The 21,324-nt window shown below is 49.1% G+C and overlaps 1 protein-coding gene across 6 annotated transcripts in view; it reads right to left on the bottom strand.

The window, feature by feature from the left end:
* Window positions 1-21,324, bottom strand: part of LOC137356788 (multiple epidermal growth factor-like domains protein 10) — a 128,203-nt gene that overhangs the window by 10,418 nt on the left and 96,461 nt on the right. For 4 of the 6 annotated variants that reach the window (XM_068022549.1, XM_068022550.1, XM_068022552.1 and 1 more), the window contains exons 15-20: window positions 20,089-20,235; window positions 9,693-9,821; window positions 8,738-8,866; window positions 5,876-6,088; window positions 1,970-2,094; window positions 475-601 (exon numbers count right to left, since the gene is read on the bottom strand). In XM_068022549.1, the coding sequence (XP_067878650.1) occupies window positions 475-601; window positions 1,970-2,094; window positions 5,876-6,088; window positions 8,738-8,866; window positions 9,693-9,821; window positions 20,089-20,235 (870 nt within the window). Of the gene's footprint in view, window positions 1-474; window positions 602-627; window positions 767-1,969; window positions 2,095-5,875; window positions 6,089-8,737; window positions 8,867-9,692; window positions 9,822-20,088; window positions 20,236-21,324 lie in introns of those variants that run through there. The other 2 variants (XM_068022555.1, XM_068022554.1) reach the window with 2 other exon arrangements.

Below are 21,324 nucleotides of genomic sequence, written 5' to 3'. Positions count from 1 at the left end.
ACATTTAAGGGGAAGCTGGATAAACACATGAGGGAGAAATAAATAGAAGGATATGGGGATAGGGTGAGATGAAGAGGGGGTGGGAGGAGGCTCGTGTGGGACAGAAACACCAGCACGGAGCAGATGGGCCGAATGGCCTGTTTCTGTGCATTAAATTCTGTTTATCCTACATAATCTGTTACTTTCTATCCGTTAATCAGTCTATTAATCTCTCTCCATTCTCGAGGACCCACCTCAATTACTGACGGCTCCTGCGAATCCCTCCCAACGACTGACATGCCCCCACCCCCTGGATCTCCTCTCCTAGCTTCCACGTAGCCAAGCAAAGGAGAGCTTGGGTTTACTAAGTAAGGATAGGGTCTCGTATGGGGAGAGCGGAATTGAGATGGAAGGTCATCTATGTTCTTATTGAATGACGGTGCATGCTGGAGGGGTCTTATGGCCTATTCCTCCTCCTATTTCCTATCATCTTACCAATGTCCTTGTGCTTGGGACTGTGTTTCCAGTCAGCTGGTAGGGTTGCATTGCTCTCCACGCTGCAGGGTCCCGGCCTGTCCTTCTCCAAGTTCTTCTTATTTGCAAAAAGCTGATTATTGGTTTTCTGTTCGGACAGATGGCATCACCAAAAGTCAACTCTCAGAGCATTCCTCCAAGATGTTCCCAACCGCATGCACCTACTAACGGGGACTGAGGTACAGGCAAAGGGGAGGACCTAGAATGCTCGAGTATTTAGTAGGATCCCTCGCCAACTATCTCCTTTCCTATCCTGAAGGGATATAAAATAGATTAGGGTGGGATGCATTGGATTAGGATGAGTTAATCTGGGTTAGAATGAGGTTAGTTAAAATGGGATGGGTTGGGATGAGATGGGTTAGAGCGTGAAGGGTTGGGATGAGTAGGGCTGCAATGAGCAGGATTGGGATGAGATGGGTTAAGATGGGATGGGTTGGGATGAAATGGAATGAGTTGGGATGAGATGGGTGAAGATATGATGAGTTGGATTGAGATGGGTTAAGATATGATGAGTTGGGATGAGGTGGCTTAAGATGGGATGGGTTAGGATGGGTTTGAATGTGATGGGTGGGGATGAGTTGGGATGAGCAGGGCTGGGATGAGTAGGGTTGGGATGAGATGGGTTAAGATGGGATGAGTTGGGATGAGATGGGTTAAGATGGGAAGAGGTTGGGATGAGATGGAATGAGTTGGGATGAGATGGGTTAAGATATGATGAGTTGGGATGAGGTGGCCTAAGATGGGATGGGTTAGGATGAGTTGGGATGAGATATGAGATGGGTTAGAATGTGATGGGTTGGGATGAGTAGGGCTGGATGAGCAGGATTGGGGTGAGCAGGGTTCAGGTGAGATGACCTGGGATGAAATGAGTTGGGATGGAATAGGCTGGGATGAAGGAAAACTGTCAGTCCATTTCATCAGATCCTGACTGAATGTGAACTCAACAGTCTTCTGACCTCTGACCCTATGCACCGCTCTGGGACGTCCCCCCAGGGAGGGGAGTTCTTACACATGAAGCAGGAGAGTGAGATTACACCGGCTCCTGCATCATTTCCCTTGCCCAGTGATAACTGGCGTTGAATAGGAAATCCTCTCGGGAAACCGCCAGCCATCCACCCATCCCTCCTCACTACCCCCTCCCCTCCCTCCACCTCAAGTCAGAGGAACTGAGGCTCAGACTGCAGGGATATGGGGAGGATCTGAAAAGGCCTCTGTGACCGCTGGCCACATTGGGCTTCTAAGCACAAGAGATCTTGGGGCTGGACTTGACGTTGAGCCTGGTACCAGATGCCAGGTCTAGTCAAGTGACCATACTTTGGCCAACCAATGGAGTGTACCATCTTGGCAAACACCCACCTGCCCAATGGGAACCCAGGGATTCTCCCCACCCTGTAAGGGTACAATTTCAAGGTGTGCCTTTCGAGAGTTGTCCCAGCAGAGCAGTAAGAGGCCTTACCTTGATGGAGCTGATCCGGTCGCGGTTGTTTGGGAGCTGTGGAGGAGTCGGTGGGCTCGGTCTATACTGGGACAGCGTGTGGTAGCTGGGGTTGGCGTAATAATGGATGTAACTCTGCGGCACGTCTGAGAAGCGAGGTCAATAGGAGTCAAAGTCAGGGAGGAAAGAAACATCAGAGAGACAGAGAGCGGCTGGAGACTGGGGCTATTTGACTGTGGGAAGGCGCAATGTCCGCGCAAACAACTCGTACGCTAAACTGGGAGCCCCTTCTCTGTCCCATAGGACACTGAGGTCCATTCCACTCTCTGAAGGAACAAAGAACTTGCATTTCTGCAGCGCCTTTCCCGACCGCAGGACGTCCCAGAGCACTTTACAGCCAATGAAGTACTTTTAGAAGTGTAGTCACTGTTACAAGGAAACGCGGCAGCTAATTTTTTTTTGCACTGCAAGATCCCACAAACAGTAAGGTGAAAATGAACAAATAATTGTTTAGCAATGTTAGATGAGTTATAAACATCAGCCTCGGAGAGAACTCCCCCCTGCTCTTCTTGCCCCCCAACAGTGGCCGTGGGATCTTTGACATCCACCTGGGAGGGCAGACGGGGAGGGCTTGGTTTAACATCGCATCAGAAAGACGGCACCTCTGACAGTGCAGCACTCCCTCAGTATTGGCACCGGGAGTGTGTGTTGGCCTAACTCCCTCAAGTGAGACTGGAACCCACCACTTTCTAACTCAGAGGCAACAGCATTACCTGCTGAGACATCGCTGTTGCCCAAATCCTGCTGGGCAGAACACAGCCCTCTGTCAGTATTAGCCAACTCTATCTGAAGGTTCCGGAAGTTGTCTAATTGCTTGCTGCACCTGCATGTTAGCTTTCAGTGACTTATCAACAAGGACACTCCGGTCCCTTTGTACATCAACACTTCCCAATCTCTCACCATTTAAGAAATATTCTGCATTCCTGTTTTTCTACCAAAGTGGATCACTTCACACTTATTCACATTATATTCCATTTGCCATGACCTTGCCCATTCACTTAGCCTGTCTAAATCCCCTTGAAGCCTCTTTGCATCCTCCTCACAACGCACATTCCCACCTAGTTTTGTGTCATCTGCAAACTCGGAAATATTACATTTGGTCCCCACATCTAAATCATTGATACAGGTTGTGAATAGCTGGGGCCCAAGCACTGATCCTTGCGGTACCCCACTAGTCACAGCCTGCCAATGTGAGAATGACCCATTTATTCCTACTCTCTGTTTTCTGTCTGTTAACCAATTCTCAAACTATGCCAGTATATTACCCCAATCCCATGTGCTCTAACTTTGTTTACTAACCTCCTGTCAGGGACCTTACTGAAAGCCTTCTGAAAATCCAAAAACACCACATTCACTGGTTCCCCTTTATCTATTCTGCTAGTTTTTTTTTATTCATTCATGGGATGTGGGCGTCGCTGGCCAGGCCAGCATTTATTGCCCATCCCTAATTGCCTTTGAGAAGGTGGTGGTGAGCTGCCTTCTTGAACCGCTGCAGTCCATGTGGGGTAGGTACACCCACAGTGCTGTTAGGAAGGGAGTTCCAGGATTTTGACCCAGCGACAGTGAAGGAACAGTGATATAGTTCCAAGTCAGGATGGTGTGTGACTTGGAGGGGAACTTGCAGGTGGTGGTGTTCCCATGCATTTTCTGCCCTTGTCCTTCTAGTTGGTAGAGGTCGCGGGTTTGGAAGGTGCTGTCTAAGGAGCCTTGGTGAGTTGCTGCAGTGCATCTTGTAGATGGTACACACTGCTGCCACTGTGCGTCGGTGGTGGAGGGAGTGAATGTTTGTAGATGGGGTGCCAATCAAGCGGGCTGCTTTGTCCTGGATGGTGTCGAGCTTCTTGAGTGTTGTTGGAGCTGCACCCATCCAGGCAAGTGGAGAGTATTCCATCACACTCCTGACTTGTGCCTTGTAGATGGTGGACAGGCTTTGGGGAGTCAGGAGGTGAGTTACTCGCCTCAGGATTCCTAGCCTCTGACCTGCTCTTGTAGCCACGGTATTTATATGGCTACTCCAGTTCAGTTTCTAGTCAATGGTAGCCCCCAGGATGTTGATAGTGGGGGATTCAGTGATGGTAATGCCATTGAACATCAAGGGGAGATGGTTAGATTCTCTCTTGTTGGAGATGGTCATTGCCTGGCACTTGTGTGGCATGAATGTTACTTGCCACTTATCTGCCCAAGCCTGGATATTGTCCAGGTCTTGCTGCATTTCTACACGGACTGCTTCAGTATCTGAGGAGTCACGAATGGTGCTGAACATTGTGCAATCATCAGCGAACATCCCCACTTCTGACCTTATGATTAAAGGAAGGTCATTGATGAAGCAGCTGAAGATGGTTGGGCCTAGGACACGACCCTGAGGAACTCCTGCAGTGAAGTCCTGGAGTTGAGATGGTTGACCTCCAACAACCACAACCATCTTCCTTTGCGCTAAGTACGACTCCAACCAGCAGAGAGTTTTCCTCCTGATTCCCATTGACCCCAGTTTTGCTAGGGCTCCTTGATGCCATACTCAGTCAACTGCTGCCTTGATGTCAAGGGCAGTCACTCACATAGAATCATAGAGTCATAGAGTTATGCAGCACATAAACAGGCCCTTCGGCCCATCGTGTCTGTGCTAGCCATCAAGCACCTAACTATTCTAATCTCATATTCCAGCACTTGGCCCGTAGCCTTGTATGCTATGGCATTTCAAATGCTCATCTAAATGTTGTGAGGGTTCCTGCCTCTACCACCCCTTCTGGCAGTCCCACTGATGTGCTGGGCTCCCCCATCATTGAGGATGGGGATATTTGTGGAGCTACCTCCTCCAGTTAGTTGTTTAATTGTCCACCATCATTAACGGCTGGATGTGGCAGGACTGCAGAGCTTAGATCTGATCCATTGGTTGTGGGATCGCTTAGCTCTGTCTATCACATGCTGCTTATGCAGTTTGGCACACAAGTAGTCCTGGGTTGTAGCTTCACCAATTACTTCCTCGAGAAACTTTGACAGGTTTGTCAAACATGATTTCCCATTCATAAATCAATGTTGACTCTGCCCAATCAGATCATTATTTTCCAAGTGTCCATTTATTACATCCTTTATAATGGATTCTAACATTTTCCCGACTACTGATGTCAGACTAACAGGTCTGTAGTTCCCTGTTTTCTCTATCCTTCCTTTCTTAAATAGTGGGGTGACGTTTGCTACCTTCCAATCCACAGGAACCATTCCAGAATCGATAGAATTTTGGAAAATGATCACCAATGTCTCGATAAAATCATCCACTATCTCTATTGCTACCTCTTTCAACACTCTGGGATGTTGATCATCAGGTCCAGGGGATTTATCAACTTCCAGTCCCATTAATTCCTCCAGTATTACTTTGTTTGACTAACACTAATTTTCCTCATTCTCACTGGTCCCTTTCTTCCCCAGTACTCCGGAAAGGTTTTTTGTATCTTCCTCTGTGAAGACAGAGACAAAAGTATTTGTTTAACTTCCCTGCCATTTCCTTATTCCCCATTCTAAATTCTCCTGTCTCTGCCTGTAGCGGACCCACAATTGTCTTTGCTAATCATTTCCTATTTACAAACCTATAGAAGTATTTATAGTCCAATTTTATGTTTCTCATTAGTTTACCTTCATATTCTATTTTCCCTTTCTTAACAGGTACAAGACAGACACATGATTACTCTGTATCTAACCCCCGTGCTGTACCTGTCCTGGGAGTGTTTGATGGGGGACAGTGTAGAGGGAGCTTTACTCTGTATCTAACCCCCGTGCTCTGGGACATTGTGCTATTAATAGTGAGTATACATCACTGACCCGTTTCTCCAGCACCATGATTAATCCCCCCCACCTTGCACGGTACATCCTCACCTGGCACCGCATACTCTCCGCTCGACATGCCCGCTGCAGGGGTGTAGGATACGGCTGGGATTCTGTTGGCTTTGCCCCCTTGCTTGTATCGTAAGTAGATGAAGAGGGTGAGGAGAATGACCACCACAGCCAGCAGGACGATGATCCCAATAATCGCCCCGAGCGAGTCCCCATCCGCTGGAGGAGCCGGGATGATCCGCGTGGATCTGTTCTCTGGAATGTCGGATAGGAAAACGGCGTAAGTATGAAGAGTTTCGTGCCCATGAATGCCATTTCCCCCATTTACTCACCCCTCGACAGTTTGTACACAGTGCTGCATTTCTGTAGTGCCTTTCACAACCTCAGTACATCCCAAAGGGCTTCACAGCCAATGAAGTACATTTCCAGTATAGTCACCGTTGTAATGTAGGAAATGGGACAGCCGATTTGTGATTTGTGCACAGCAAGATCCCAATGAGATGACAAACACCAATGAGATGAGGCTGTCTTAAGAAATGTTGGTTGAGGGATAAATATTGGGGAGAACTGACCCCCCCCCGCCCCCCTCCCCCTCAGCTCTTCATCCAATAGTGGCCGTGGGATTTTTTTACATCCACCCGAGAGGGCAGACGGGGCCTCGATTTAATGTCTCATCCTGAAATATGGCACCTCCGACAGTGCAGCACTCCCTCAGTACTGGCACTGGGAGCATCGGCCTGGATTATGGGCTCAAGTGTCTGGAGCGGGGACTCGAACCCACAACCTGAGAGGTCAGAGGTTCCCACTGATGGTTGTCGAGGGGTGCAGATTTTGGGGGTGGGGGGCCCAATGGGTGATCTGAAATGTGCCGACTGTACGTCTCACCCGGGCAACGTCCTGTCACGTGGTCGCGGGTCGCGTTGGCGGGGCAGTCACATGACTGCCGGCAGTCTCGGCCGAAGGTCCTGGGGATGGACGCGCTGAGGGAGGTGGAGAAAATGAGGTTTCGAGGTTAACGGGACACGGAGGGCTGAAGGATCGGAGGCGCTCTGCCTTGTAATAGCGCCAATCCCGGCCTGGCCACTCTCCCACTCTGTAAACTTCAGTTCATCCGAGGCTCTGCCACCCCATGTCCTAACTGGCATCGAGACCCGTTCACCCATCACGACCGCTGTCATTTCCAGAGAGGGCCAGTCTCTGGACTGAACCATGAGTCCTCCTCTGGCACCAGCGGAGCAGGGACCCTAGAACTTAGGTCACTAGGTGTGGAAGGCACATGTACTAATGTTCCACGAGAGCCTTTATCACCCCTAATGTCTCATCCATACATACTCCTATTGTCAACAGTAAAGCATATCTCAATACTGGAGGCATCGCTCAAGAAACCTGGACGAAAATATCACATCGAGCCACTACTAGATCAATTCCTGGGATGAGAGGGCGAGCGCAAGAGGAGAGATTGGGTAGAATGGACCTACAAACCGACTAGAATGGGCCTGTAATTGAGCAGGACGGGCCTGTATTGTCTGGAGTTTAGAGGAATGAGAGGCAATCTCTTTGAGATGTGTAAAATTCTGACTGGGTTTGACAGGGTAGATGCTGAGAGGCTGGTTTCCTCCCCCCCCCACCTCTCGCTGGAGAGTCTAGAACGAGGGGGGGGGGGGGGGGCGGGGTCACAGTCTCAGGGTAAGGGGGTCGGCCATTTTGGACTGAGCTGAGGAGAAATGTCTTCACTCAGAGGGTGGTGAATCTTTGGAATTCTCTACCCCAGAGAGCTGTGGATGGTCAGTCGTTGAGTAGATTCCAGACCGAGATAGAGAGCTTTTTGGACTCCAAGGGAATCGAGGGATATGGGAATTGGGCGGGAAGGTGGTGTTGAGATAGAGGATCAGCCATGATCTTATTGATTGGTGCAGCAGGCTTGAGGGGCCGAATGGCCTCTTCGTGCTCCTGTTTCCTATGTCCTTAAGTCCAGATAGACCTGAGTTCGATGCCTCTGCACTCACTCAGCTCACAGTGTGTTCCCATGTAACCTTGGCGACAGAGGCACCGCCCAGTTAAGTAATCACAGTCGGCCTCATTCCCTCCCTCAGCCTCACCGCCTCTCTCTCCCCTCCCCGTTAAGACGCTCCATAAAAACCGACCTCTTCGACCGAGCTTTTGGCCGCCGGTCCCTAATGTGTGGCTCGGGGAGGCGGGGGGGGGGGGTCAAATTGTGTTTTGTTAACGCTCCTGTGAAGCACCTTGGGATGTTTTTTTTTTCTGGATTAAAGGCGCTATATAAATGCAGGTTGTTGCCGCGTAACCACGTCGATAGTCTGCAGTCTTTTTCTTTCCGCTTGGGAAGCTGAGGACCATGGGAGAACAGGAAGGGGAGGAGGCCCTTCAGCCCCTCAAGCCTGTTCCCCCATTGACGGCCGATCTGTATCTTAACCCCATCTCCCCGCCTTGGTACCGTAAGCCTTAATCCCCTTAAGCCGACAAAAAACCTATCTATCTCAGATGGAGAGTCTAGAACGAGGGTGGGGGGGGGGTGGCGGTTCACAGTCTCAGCCTAAGGGGTCGGCCATTTTGCACCGAAATTAGGAGAAACTCCTTCACTCAGAGGGTGGTGAATCTTTGGAATTCTCTACCCCAGAGAGCTGTGGATGCTCAGTCGTTGCGTAAACTCAAGACACGTTTTTTTTTTTTGGGCGCGAAGGAAATCACGGGCTCGTGCGAGTTCAGGCAGAAGACTGGCCAACGGTATTACATGGCGGAGCTGGCTCGCGGGGGGCCTCTGACACCTCTGCCGAATCCCCCCCCCCCTTTCCCCTTGCCAGCTCGCGGGAGAAGCCACCCCGGCTTCTCTTTCTTTGAACAGTCGCGTGCAAGTAGAAATCGCCGTGCTTGAAGGCTACCCACGCTGTGTGCAGTAAATGCCAATCCAGCCCGGGGTACATTGGCATTCGCCGGTCACTGGGTTGCAGGCCGCTCCATTCTTGCAGGTACACTGGTGAATACAATTCGGTCCCCAAAACCCAGGCAGGCAAACTGTGGGGTAAAGAGAGAGAGAGAGACTGGCAGCATTGAAAAAAAAAACACTTAAAGAATCAGTATTCGTCTCCGCCCTAAAAACAGTACCCAAGCTCGCGGTTACCAGTTGAGTCACTGCGCAACAATCGCCCTTCAGCAACTGTGGTGAATCGTTTAAATAGAACTTCCCGCACCGAAACAGGCCGTTCGGCCCATCCGCTCCGTGCTGGTGTTCCTGCTCCACCCGAGCCTCCTCCCAACCCCCGCGTCATCTCCCCCGATCCCCATCTCCTTCTATTCCTTTCTCCCTCATGTGTTTATCCAGCTTCCCCCTTAGATACATCTCTGCAGAAATTGTCTCTCTCTATCAACCCTATCTGTCCCCCTAAATCTCCGATCAAGTCATCCCTCAACTTTCTAAATTCCAGGGAATACAACCTTCGTTTGTGTAACCTCTCCTTGTAATTTAATTTGCCAATTATCTTCAATCTGTGTCCCTCTGGTTACCGACCCTCCTGCCACTGGAAACAGCTTCTCCTTATTTACTCCATCGAAACCCTTCCTGATTTCGAACGCCCCGATTAAATCTCCTCCTTAACCTTCTCTGCTCTGAGGAGAACAATCCCAGCTTCTCCCAGTCTCTCCACATTAACTGAAGTCCCTCATCCCTGCTCCCATTCCGGTAAATCTCCCTCCGAGGCCTCGACATCCTTCCTAAAGTACGGGGCCTGGAATTGGACCCCAACCTCCAGCTGGGGACTAACCAGTGGTTTATATAAAGTTTAGTACAACGTCCTCACACTCTGTGGGGTTGACAAGAGTGTGCAGTCTCAGAGACACTCACGTTGCGAGCAGTCCTGTCCGGTCCAGCCTAGCTGGCACTGACATGTCCCATCGTACGGGCGGCATGTCCCATTGTTCACACAGCTGCAGATTCCCAAACATCTCTTGCCAAACTGACCAGACGGGCAAACTGCACGGGAGAAAGTGGTGTTAGAGCTTCTCGGAGATAGAGTGAGGGAGAAGCAGAGAGACAGAGAGAGAGAGATGGAGAAAGAGAGAGACCAGGTTGGGAGACAGAGTATGATAGAGACAGATAGAGACTGAGAGAGAGACAGACAGTGAGAGATAGAGCGAGATAGAGACCGTGATGGAGAGACATTGAGAGAGACAGAACAAGAGATAGACAAAGAGGTAGAGAGAGAGAGGGAGCAACAGAGAAACAGAGAGAGAGGAAGAGAATGGGAGAGAAAGAGAGACAGAGTTAGACTAATAAACAACATGAACTTGCATTTGTATAGCACTTAGTGAAACGTCCCAGGGCGTTTCAGCGAAGATTTATCAAATAAAGTATCAAACAAAATTTGACCCTGAGCCACATAAGGAGATATTAGGGGACGGGCGACCAAAAGTTTGGTCAAAGAGGTCGGTTTTAAGGAGCGTCTTAAAGAAGGAGAGAGAGAGAGAGATAGAGAGGTTTAGGGAGAGAATTCCAGAGCTCCCAGGCAGCTGAAGGCACGGCCGCCAATGGTGGAGCGATGGGAATCGGGGGAATGGGCGAGAGGGCGGAATTGGAGGAGTGTAGAGATCTCAGAGAGTTGTAGTAATGGAGGAAGTGACAGAGATAGGGGGGGGGGGGGCGAGGAGGCCGTGGAGGGATTTGAAAACAAGGATGAGAATTCTAAAATGGAGGCGTTGCCAGACTGGCAGTCAGTGTAGGCCAGCGGGTACAGGTGGGTGAGGGGTGAACGGGACTCGGGTGTGGGTGAGGATACAGGAAAGCAGAGTTTTGGATGAGCTGACGTTTATGGAGGCCGGCCAGGGGACCACTGGAATAGTCGGAGTCTGGAGGTAACAAAGGCAGGGATGAGGGTTTCCGCAGCGGATGAGCTGAGGCAGGGGTAGGTTCGCTCCCATGCCGTGTGAGGCTGCAGTGAGGTTTGAATTTTGCCTGAAGTAGTACTGTGAAAATTCACCTTTTTCTCGAGTTCCTACTTAAGAGTTGCTTCAAAGGAGACCTTGAAGAAAGAACCCAGAATTTAAGTTATTTTCTTTTGTTTCTTTGTAAAACATGTGCTATGTTAATTGATTTAAGTTGATAAAGTTTAAAGTGTGCACATGGAGAATGCAAGTGGGAAGCTTCCAGTGAGAGAATGTGTGCGTGTGTGTGCGTAATAAAGGTTTTGTGTGGAGGATGTATATTTTAAGTTTGTTTTTTGAAATTGTGATTTTGTACTCTTAGGTTTTCCTACTTTTGGATTAAAGGGAATTTCACAGTGGGAATTGTGACCTTGTTAAAGGGGGACACGAGTGGAAGTAAGCATATGTCCCAAGTTATAAATTCGAGTTGGAACTTCTAATCAAAATTTCGTTTCGTTAAACATGTGGGGATTTTATTCCGGACAGAAATTCACACGTGCGAGTTAGAGATTGGGAAAAAAAAAACATGCTCAAACTGTGTGTTTTCAGCTCAGACTGCGGGAAGAACAAAGGATCATTTGCCAAAAGGAAATTTAAGGGTGAAATAAGACTATTTGGAAAAAAATGTTTTTTAATAATAAGGGTTTTAATTTTGAAAAAGGGAGTTTCCTTTGTTTAAAGGCAAGATCCAGTGAGCTGGGCGGTAGGAAGGAGTAGTCGGGTGTCCTGGACACCTCCTCACACGCCGCACCCGAACCACAAGAAGGTTCCAACCTGGGAAAAACAAAAAGGGGACGCGGCAAGGTAGTGTAAATTTGTACATAACCGAAGTCTGAAGACCCCCTCACAGGGCAATGCGAAGGGCGATGAATTCGGGTATCGGAAAAGATTGGGGAACGACACAACACAGATGGATTACGGGGATAAAGGGGGCTGTGAAATAGTGTTGGAACAAGTGGTGGAAGGAAGAGCAAGGGGTTTATGTGACTAAGTGGGGGAACTCTTATGACTGGCACTGGTCTGAAGGGGTGTCGGGGAACAGGCGCACATGAAGTGCTGTGTCCATATCACCTAAATGAATTCGACCGACCAGTATGTAGATTTGAGTCCGAAAGTACACAGCCCATCAACTGTACTATGGAGGTGATGGCTCAGGACCATGTCCCTCCACAGGTTGCATATGAGAGTAACAAAACCTACTGTGCCACTACCAGTAGAGGACACACAATGACACCTGGTGCCCCATCCTGGACCCAACCTTCTGTTTTAAGCCCCCGATGGAGGTTTAGATATTGCAGGAAAAGATGATCCCTATCTGGGATCATACCTCGGTGAACCTCACCGTAGGCAGTGCCCTCCCAAACCTCCAAGAATACATAGCCCATTTTGGATCTGATATTCCATCCCTGCCCGAGCAACCCACGAAATTGGTGAAGGAGGTGGAACTGTCTCTAAAGCACTATTGAACAGAGGAACAGAGACACGGGGGATGATATTTGGGAAATAGTCTCCCCCACCCTGGTGGGGGATATTGGTTTCAATATTGAAATTCCCTTCTGGATTCGAATCGCTTCGCATGTGTTGGTGATTGTACTAATGAGTATTACATAATATGTGTTAAGATAGTCATATAAACAGAAACGAAAAAACATGGGAAAATGGTTAAGAAGGGGTTTTGATCATGGATTCCGATGTGATAGTGATTTGTCTGGAACCGACAATACACTCATCACGACAGAAGATTCACCGGAAGTAAAATCTCTAGTATAAAAGAGATATTAAAAGGGGGAAATGTAGGATCGGAATTCCTTCCCCCTCCCCCAACTGGACTTTGTGGAGTAGGGGGAAGGAAGCCCAACCCCCACGGACACTAGTACTGTGAATGAGAGCCAAACCTCAACACAAAGCACACAGAGGCAGGCTGCATTCCGATGGGTCAATTTACAAACATCCCAACATCACAACAGAACTGATACTGTCAAAGGACTGGAATTTGGGACATTATCATAACAGTGACACAGTATAACTGCCATCATGTTAAGTAATCGGGGAGGCTATTGTTGCAACTAACCAGCCCCAGAGCACAGCATTCACTCCTGTCAGGACAGGAGAGAAACCGTTGTCGTGTATGTCAGCTTTGGAGCCTGGAATACCTCACCTCGGTGGAGTTCATTGTTCTCGGTCAGGGAAATCACATCAGCACCAGACAGATCTGTCTGGACCAAGGCAGGTAATAGAGGAAAGAGATTAAAAGGTGCTAAGTGATGACCATCCAGCAGAATGGCTTCAGGAGATGTGATTATGATATTTCGATAAGGCTCATCCTAAAGAGGACAAGATCGAAGGGTTTGGCACTGCAGTTGAGAAGGAGGGTCAGGAACGGTCAACCCGGCTCATGGACCTACAATTCTCACCTGAAGGACAAACCGCGTGGAGGATTGTAGGTTCTCAGCCAAATCCAAGGGGTATCTGGGGCCGAAAGTTTTAAAACAATTTTAAGTGTAGCAACCAAATCCTGGGAGGGGTTCGGGTTTTGAATTGAGTGAATTTGGGGCAGATACGTGGGGTTTTGCCTGTGTTTTTTTTCCCGAAAAGGTTTATTTTATAAGTCGTGTTGACTCGTGTGTTTGAGTGAGCGCCGAGGGTGAAATCATGGAGGGATTTAAATCGGGCCTCAGTCGCCGATTCTGGAAGAGATTCCGTTCCCATCCCCCTCCCCCCTTACTACATTTCTTGGACTTTGGGAATTACAAAAACAAAATTGCACACGACACAGGGTTAGGCCGAAGCACAAATCTGTTTGTTTAAAAAAAACCACAAAAACCCTCCTAACACCCTGTGACAAAGAACTCTAAACCAACTTAAAGGACGCCACACAACACCTGGATTGGTTAGTCCGATTTAAATCCCTCCATGATTTCACCCTCGGCCCTCACTCAAACACACAAGTCACCACGACTTATAAAATAAACCTTTTCGAACAAAACCACAGGCAAAACCCCACCTATCTGCCCCAAATTCACTCAATTCAAACCCCAAACCCTCTCAGGATTTGGCAGCTACACTTAAAATTGGTTTAAAACTCTCAGCCCCAAATACCCCTTGGATTTGGCTGAGAACTTACAATTCTCCTTGTGATTGGTCCTTCAGGTGAGAATTGTAGGTCCATGAGCCAGGTTCAATGTTCCTGATCCTCCTTCCCGACTGCAGCCCCCCACAAAGAACAAAGAACAGTACAGCACAGGAACAGGCCATTCGGCCCTCCAAGCCTGCATCGATCTTGATGCCTGCCTAAACTAACACAATCTGCACTTCCGGGGCCCATATCCCTCTATTCCCTTCCTATTCATATATTTGTCAAGATGTCTCTTAAACGTCGCTATCGTATCTGCTTCCACCACCTCCCCTGGCAGCAAGTTCCAGGCACTCACCACCCTCTGTGTAAAAAACTTGCCTCGCACATCCCCTCTAAACTTTGCCCCTCGTAACTATGTCCCCTGGTAACTGATTCTTCCACCCTGGGAAAAAGCTTCTGACTATCCACTCTGTCCATGCCGCTCATAACTTTGTAAACCTCTATCATGTCGCCCCTCCACCTCCGTCGTTCCAGTGAAAACAATCCGAGTTTATCCAACCTCTCCTCATAGCTAATGCCCTCCAGACCAGGCAACATCCTGGTAAACCTCCTCTGTACCCTCTCCAAAGCCTCCACGTCCTTCTGGTAGTGTGGCGACCAGAATTGCACGCAATATTCTAAGTGTGGCCTAACTAAGGTTCTATACAGCTGCAACATGACTTGCCAATTTTTATACTCTATGCCCCGACCGATGAAGGCAAGCATGCCGTATGCCTTCTTGACTACCTTATCCACCTGCGTTGCCACTTTCAGTGACCTGTGGACCTGTACGCCCAGATCTCTCTGTCTGTCAATACTCCTGAGGGTTCTGCCATTTACTGTATACCTCCCACCTGCATTGGACCTTCCAAAATGCATTACCTCACATTTGTCCGGATTAAACTCCATCTGCCATTTCTCCGCCCAAGTTTCCAACCGATCTATATCCTGCTGTATCCTCTGACAATCCTCATCACTATCCGCAACTCCACCAACCTTTGTGTCGTCCGCAAACTTACTAATCAGACCAGCTACATTTTCCTTCAAATCATTTATATATACTACAAAGAGCAAAGGTCCCAGCACTGATCCCTGCGGAACACCACTAGTCACATCCCTCCATTCAGAAAAACACCCATCCACTGTTACCCTCTGTTACCTACCTTTACATCTTTCCAAAATCTGTCTACATATCTGCTCCTCTACCTCCCGCTGGCTGTTGGGAGGCCTGTAGTAAACCCCCAACATCGTGACTGCACCCTTCCTATTCCTGAGCTCCACCCATATTGCCTCGCTGCATGACCCCTCTGAGGTGTCCTCCCGCAGTACAGCTGTGATATTCTCCTTAACCAGTAATGCAACTCCCCCCACCCCTTTTACATCCCCCTCTATCCCGCCTGAAGCTTCTAAAGCCTGGAACATTTAGCTGCCAGTCCTGCCCTTCCCTCAACCAAGTCTCTGTAATAGCAACAACATCATAGTCCCAAGTACTAATCCAAGCTCTAAGTTCATCTGCCTTACCTGTTATACTTCTTGCATTGAAACAAATGCACTTCAGACCACCAGTCCCGCTGTGCTCAGCAACATCTCCCTGCCTGCTCTTCCTCTTAGTCCTACTGGCCTTATTTACTAGTTCCCCCTCATTTATTTCACTTGCTGTCCTACTGCTCTGGTTCCCACCCCCCTGCCACACTAGTTTAAACCCTCCCGAGTGACGCTAGCAAACCTTGCAGCCAGGATATTAGTGCCCCTCCAGTTTAGATGCAACCCGTCCTTCTTGTACAGGTCCCATCTGTCCCTGAAGAGAGCCCAATGGTCCAGATATCTGAAACCCTCCCTTCTACACCAGCTGCTCAGCCACGTGTTTAGCTGCACTATCTTCCTATTTCTAGCCTCACTGGCACGTGGCACAGGGAGTAATCCCGAGATTACAACCCTAGAGGTCCTGTTTTTTAAACTTACTACCTAACTCCCTGAACTCCCCCTGCAGGACCTCGTCACTCTCCCTGCCTATGTCGTTTGTACCGATGTGTACCACAACCTCTGGCTGTTCACCCTCCCCCTTCAGAATGCCCTCCGTCCGTTCAGAGACACAGTACAAACCCCTTCAAGACTTGACTGAAAAACCGACAATCACCCACACGGCTGGTCATTACCAATGTCGATTGTTGGCTTGGACATGAGATGACCAGTCCCTGTCCTTCCTCACAAAACTGCAGCCTCACACAGCATGGGAGAGAACCCCCTATATCTCTCAGAACAATGAAACAATCGGTTTTATTTTACATGTCATAATAACTTCTTTCTCACTTACATCCATTAAAAAACTCATTAAACCACCAACTGTTTTAAAATCCCGCACAAAAACAGACCACAAGGGGTTAAACAACTTTTAAGTGACACAGACACTTGGCTGCCAAACTCAGAGAAATCCGGGACATGAGTCACTCTCTCTCTCTCTCTCTCCCAGCACAAGAGCACAGCGCAATTAGATTTAAACGCAAAAATAAAAGCAAAATGCTGGAAATCTGAAATAAAAACAAGAAATGCTGGAACCACTCAGCAGGTCTGGCAGCATCTGTGGAAAGAGAAGCTGAGTTAACGTTTCGGGGTCAGTGACCCTTCTTCGGAAGGGTGGCGTAGTGGTATTGTCACTAGACTAGTAACCAGGTATTGCTCTGGGGACAGGGGTTCAAATCCCACCACAGCAGAAGGTGGAATATGAATTCAACTGATAAATCTGGAATTAGAAGCTAATGAATCATGGAATCATACCTGACAGACAATGTCCCAGACACTGCCATCACCATCCCCGGGTATGTCCTGTCCCACCAGAGGTGGTGGGACAGTGGTATACAGTAGGGAGGGAGTTGCCCTGCTGAGTCCTCAACATCGACATCGAACCCCATGAAGTCTCATGGCATCAGATCAAACATGGACAAGGGAACCTCCTGCTGATTACCACCTACCGCCCTCCCTCAGCTGATGAGTCAGTACTCCTCCATGTTGAACAGCACTTGGAGGAAGCACTGAGGGTGACAAGGGGGCAGAATGTACTCTGGGGGTGGGGGACTTCAATGTCCATCACCAAGAGTGGCTCAGTAGCACCACTACTGACCGAGCTGGCCAAGTCCTAAAAGACATAGCTGCTAGACTGGGTCTGCGGCAGGTGGTGAGGGAACAAACAAGAGCGGAAAACAAACTTGACCTTGTCCTCACCAATCGGTCTGCTGCAGATGCATCTGTCCATGATAGTATTGGTAGGAGTGACCACCGCACAGTCCTTGTGGAGATGAGGTCCTGCCTTCACATTGAGGATACCGTCCATCGTGTTGTGTGGCACTATCACCGTGCTAAATGGGATATACAGATCTAGCAATGCAAAACTGGGCATCCATGAGGCGCTGTGGGCCATCAGCAGCAGCAGAATTGTACTCAACCACAATCTGTAACCTCATGGCCCGGCATACCCCCCACTCCACCATTACCATCAAGCGGGAGATCAACCCTGGTTCAATGTAGAGTGCAGGAGGGCATGCCAGGAGCAGCACCAGGCATACCTCGAAATGAGGTGTTAACCTGGTGAAGCTACAACACAGGACTATCTGCGTGCCAAACTGCGTAAGCAGCACGCGATAGACAGAGCTAAGCGATCCCATAACCAACGGATCAGATCTAAGCTCTGCAGTCCTGCCACATCCAGTCATGAATGGTGGTGGACAATTAAACAACTCACTGGAGGAGGTGGCTGCACAAATATCCCCATCCTCAATGATGGGGGAGCCCAGCACATCAGTGCGAAGGATAAGGCTGAAGCATTTGCAACAATCTTCAGCCAGAAGTGCCGAGTTGATGATACATCTCAGCCTCCTCCTGAAGTCCCCAGACTTCGGCCAATTCGATTCACTCCGCGTGATATCAAGAAACGACTGAAGGCACTGGATACTGCAAAGGCTATGGGCCCTGACAATATTCCGGCAATAGTACTGAAGACCTCTGCTCCAGAACTTGCCGCGCCAAATTGCTTTTCCTTTTGATTTCTTGCACTTACTGCTATCTGTCCACTCTGCTGCCCTCTCCTGGAGACTGTCAGAATGCATCAGTTCCAGCACCCATGGTTCAGACACAGACTGAGATACCCTATCCTCCACTGAGGATTTCTTGCCTATGACCCTGTCCATAATTATAAATTTGTTCTTAACCTAAAGTCCTGCTGCGGTCGCCAATTCCATAAGAGGTTCCGTTCCCATCCCCCCACCCCTTACTACAGTTCTTTGGGAATTACAAAAACAAAATTGCACACGACACAGGGTTAGGCCGAACCACAAATTTGTTTGTTTAAAAAAAAACCACAAAAACCCTCCTAACACCCTGTGACAAAGACCTCTAAACTAATTTAAGGGACGCCACACGACATGTGGATAGGATAGTCCGATTTAAATCCCTCCACGATTTCACCCTCGGCGCTCACTCAAACACACAAGTCACCGCGACTTATAAAATAAACCTTTTCGAAAAAAAAGACCACAGGCAAAACCCCACGTTTCTGCCCCAGATTCACTCAATTCAAAACCCAAAACCCTCCCAGGATTTGGCAGCTACACTTAAAATTGTTTTAAAACTCTCGGCCTCAAAGACCCTTTGGATTTGGCTGAGAACTTACAATCCTCCATGTGATTGGTCCTTCCAGTGAGAATTGTAGGTCCATGAGCCAGGTTGACCATTCCTGACCCTCCTCCTCAACTGCAGCGCCAAACCCCTCGATCTTGTCCTTTTTATGATGATCCTTATCGAAATATCATAATCACATCTCCTGAAGCCATTCTGCTGGATGGTCAGCACTTAGCACCTTTTAATCTCTTTCCTCTATTACCTGCCTTGGTCCAGACACATCCATTTAGTGCTGATGTGATTTCCCTGACCGAGAACAATGAACTCCACCGAGGTGAGGTATTCCAGGCTCCAAAGCTGATATACACGACAAAGGTTTCTCTCCTGTCCTGTTATGATAATGTCCCAAATTCCAGTCCTTTGACAGTATCAGTTCTGTTGTGATGTTGGGATGTTTGTAAATTGACCCATCGGAATGCAGCCTGCCTCTGTGTGCTTTGTGTTGAGGTTTGGCTCTCATTCACAGTACTAGTGTCCGTGGGGGTTGGGGTTCCTTCCCCCTACTCCACAAAGTCCAGTTGGGGTCAGGCAATGTTACGGCGGTAGAAATAGGCAGTTTTGTTTTATGGGAATAATGGGCCCCTGGGTGAGGTAATGGGGAGCAGCTGGTCCCTAATGCCTCTGGGAGGTGGAGAAGGAGGAAAGATTGCCCCAGGGGCAGGTTACCTTGGTTACAAAGCAGGCCGCTGAAGCCTGGGGTACAGTTACAGCGCCCACTGACATGATGGCAATGGCTATTGGTGTGGACAAATTTGGGACACTCTTGACTGCACTGATATCCATAGTAGCCTGGAGGGCACGCAAGCAAGGATGAAGAGTTAATATTAGAGGAAGTCAGTGCAAAGTACCGAACAGTCAGCTTGTCTTAATACATGGGGGGAGGGTGTGGACCATCAGTGGGTCGCACTCTGAACCCTGGGTCAGAAGGTTGTGGGTTGGAGCCCCCACTCCGGGGACTTGAGCCCCATACTCCAGGCTGACGCTCCTAGTGCCAGCACTGAGTGGGTGCTGCAGTGCCAGGGCTGCCACCTTTCGGATGAGGCCTTAAATTGAGGCCCTGTCTGCCCTCTCGGGTAAATGGAAAAGATCTCACGGCCACTAATGGCAGATAGCTCTGTGGGATCTTGCTGTGCCACATTCTACCCCCCCCCCCCTCCCCGGAACAATAGCTAGCAATACATCTGGAGTAATTCATTGGCTCTGTAGCACTCTGGGATATCCTGAGGATGTCAGAGGCATGACAGAAATGCAGGCCATACCATTAGCTTCCTTCAGGGATGGTAGGCACAGTCCTTTTGGGGTCAGGCTGACTTCAAGTTTCTGACACTGGTGATGGGAGCTTACAACTGTATCAGGCCTTAATGGTGGAGGTTAATATGGGCGAGGAGACAATTGGCAATGTCCCGGGGTGGAACTATCACCAGGGGGAGGAGCTATCACAGGGGAGGAGCTATCACTAGGGCGGAGCTATCACTGGGGGAGGGGTTACACTGTTAAAGGCGCTATACAAATGTTGGTATCCATGTTTACTCACGGCGTTGGCAGCTCGTGCCCCTGTATCCCGGGGCGCACAGGCAGGTACCATTCTCCCGGAGGCACTGCGCTCCGTTCTGACAGTGACATTCCGAGGCACAGTTCCGACCCCAGCGGCCGGGCTCACAGGCACGATCACAACGTGGACCTGCGGATTCCAAAAAAAAAAAACACACGCAAGAGGTTCTCGTTAACTTCACGGTCACGTCCGCCGGGGGGGGGGGGTGGGTGAGTGGGGGTGGGAAGTGTTTGGGAGTCCCTCACCTTGGGTCCCAACCTGAGTGAGGACAATCAGGTAATTCCCTTCACCAATCATGCCTGGAGACTGCACTGCTGTCAGTGACCAGAGTTGATTTCATATCATTTGTATTCTGTAACTATTCTCCACTGACGGCATTTTGCTGGAGAAATCATCCTGCTTTTATCGGGAGATGTAGTTGCAGTCATGAGTTCTGTTTGCTATAGTTCATCGGGACTCTGTTTAAATAGACTCTGTAGACTGTTTGCTATAGTTCAAAGAGGCTCCATTCAAATTAAAAATTTTCCAGTTTCCGGGCCCTAACTGCCTCCTCTTCACTATGGACATCCAATCTCTCTACACCTCCATCCCCCACCAGGACGGTCTGAGGGCTCTCCACTTCTTCCTTGAACAGAGGCCCAACCGGTCCCCATCCACCACCACCCTCCTGGCTGAACTTGTCCTCACATTGAACAACTTCTCCTCCAACTCCACTCACTTCCTTAAAGTGCAAGGCGTTGCTGTGGGTACCGGCATGGGTCCTAGTTATGCCTGTCTTTTTGTGGGATATGTCAAACATTCCTTGTTCCAGTCCAACTCAGGACCCACCCCCCCCCCACTTCTTTTTCCGGTACATTGATGACTGTATCGGTGCCGTTTCCTGCTCTCGCCCCGAACTGGAAAACTTCATCAATTTTGTTTCCAATTTCCATCCTTCTCTCACCTTTACATGGTCCATCTCTGACACTTCCCTTCCCTTCCTCGACTTCTCTGTCTCCATCTCTGGGGATAGGCTGACCACTAATATTCATTATAAGCCCACCGACTCCCACAGCTACCTCGACTACACTTCTTCACACCCTGTTTCCTGTAAGGACTCAATTCTATTCTCCCAGTTTCTCCGTCTCCGACACATCTGCTCTGATGATGCAACCTTCCACAACAGCGTTTCTGCTATGTCTTCCTTTTTCCTTAAATGAGGAATCCCCCCCCTGCACT

The sequence above is a fragment of the Heterodontus francisci genome, chromosome 46, assembly GCF_036365525.1.
Source record: "Heterodontus francisci isolate sHetFra1 chromosome 46, sHetFra1.hap1, whole genome shotgun sequence".
Taxonomy (NCBI): Eukaryota; Metazoa; Chordata; class Chondrichthyes; order Heterodontiformes; family Heterodontidae; genus Heterodontus; species Heterodontus francisci.
The sequence above is the reverse complement of the archived record's forward strand: the minus strand, read 5'-3'. Positions and strand labels throughout refer to the sequence as shown.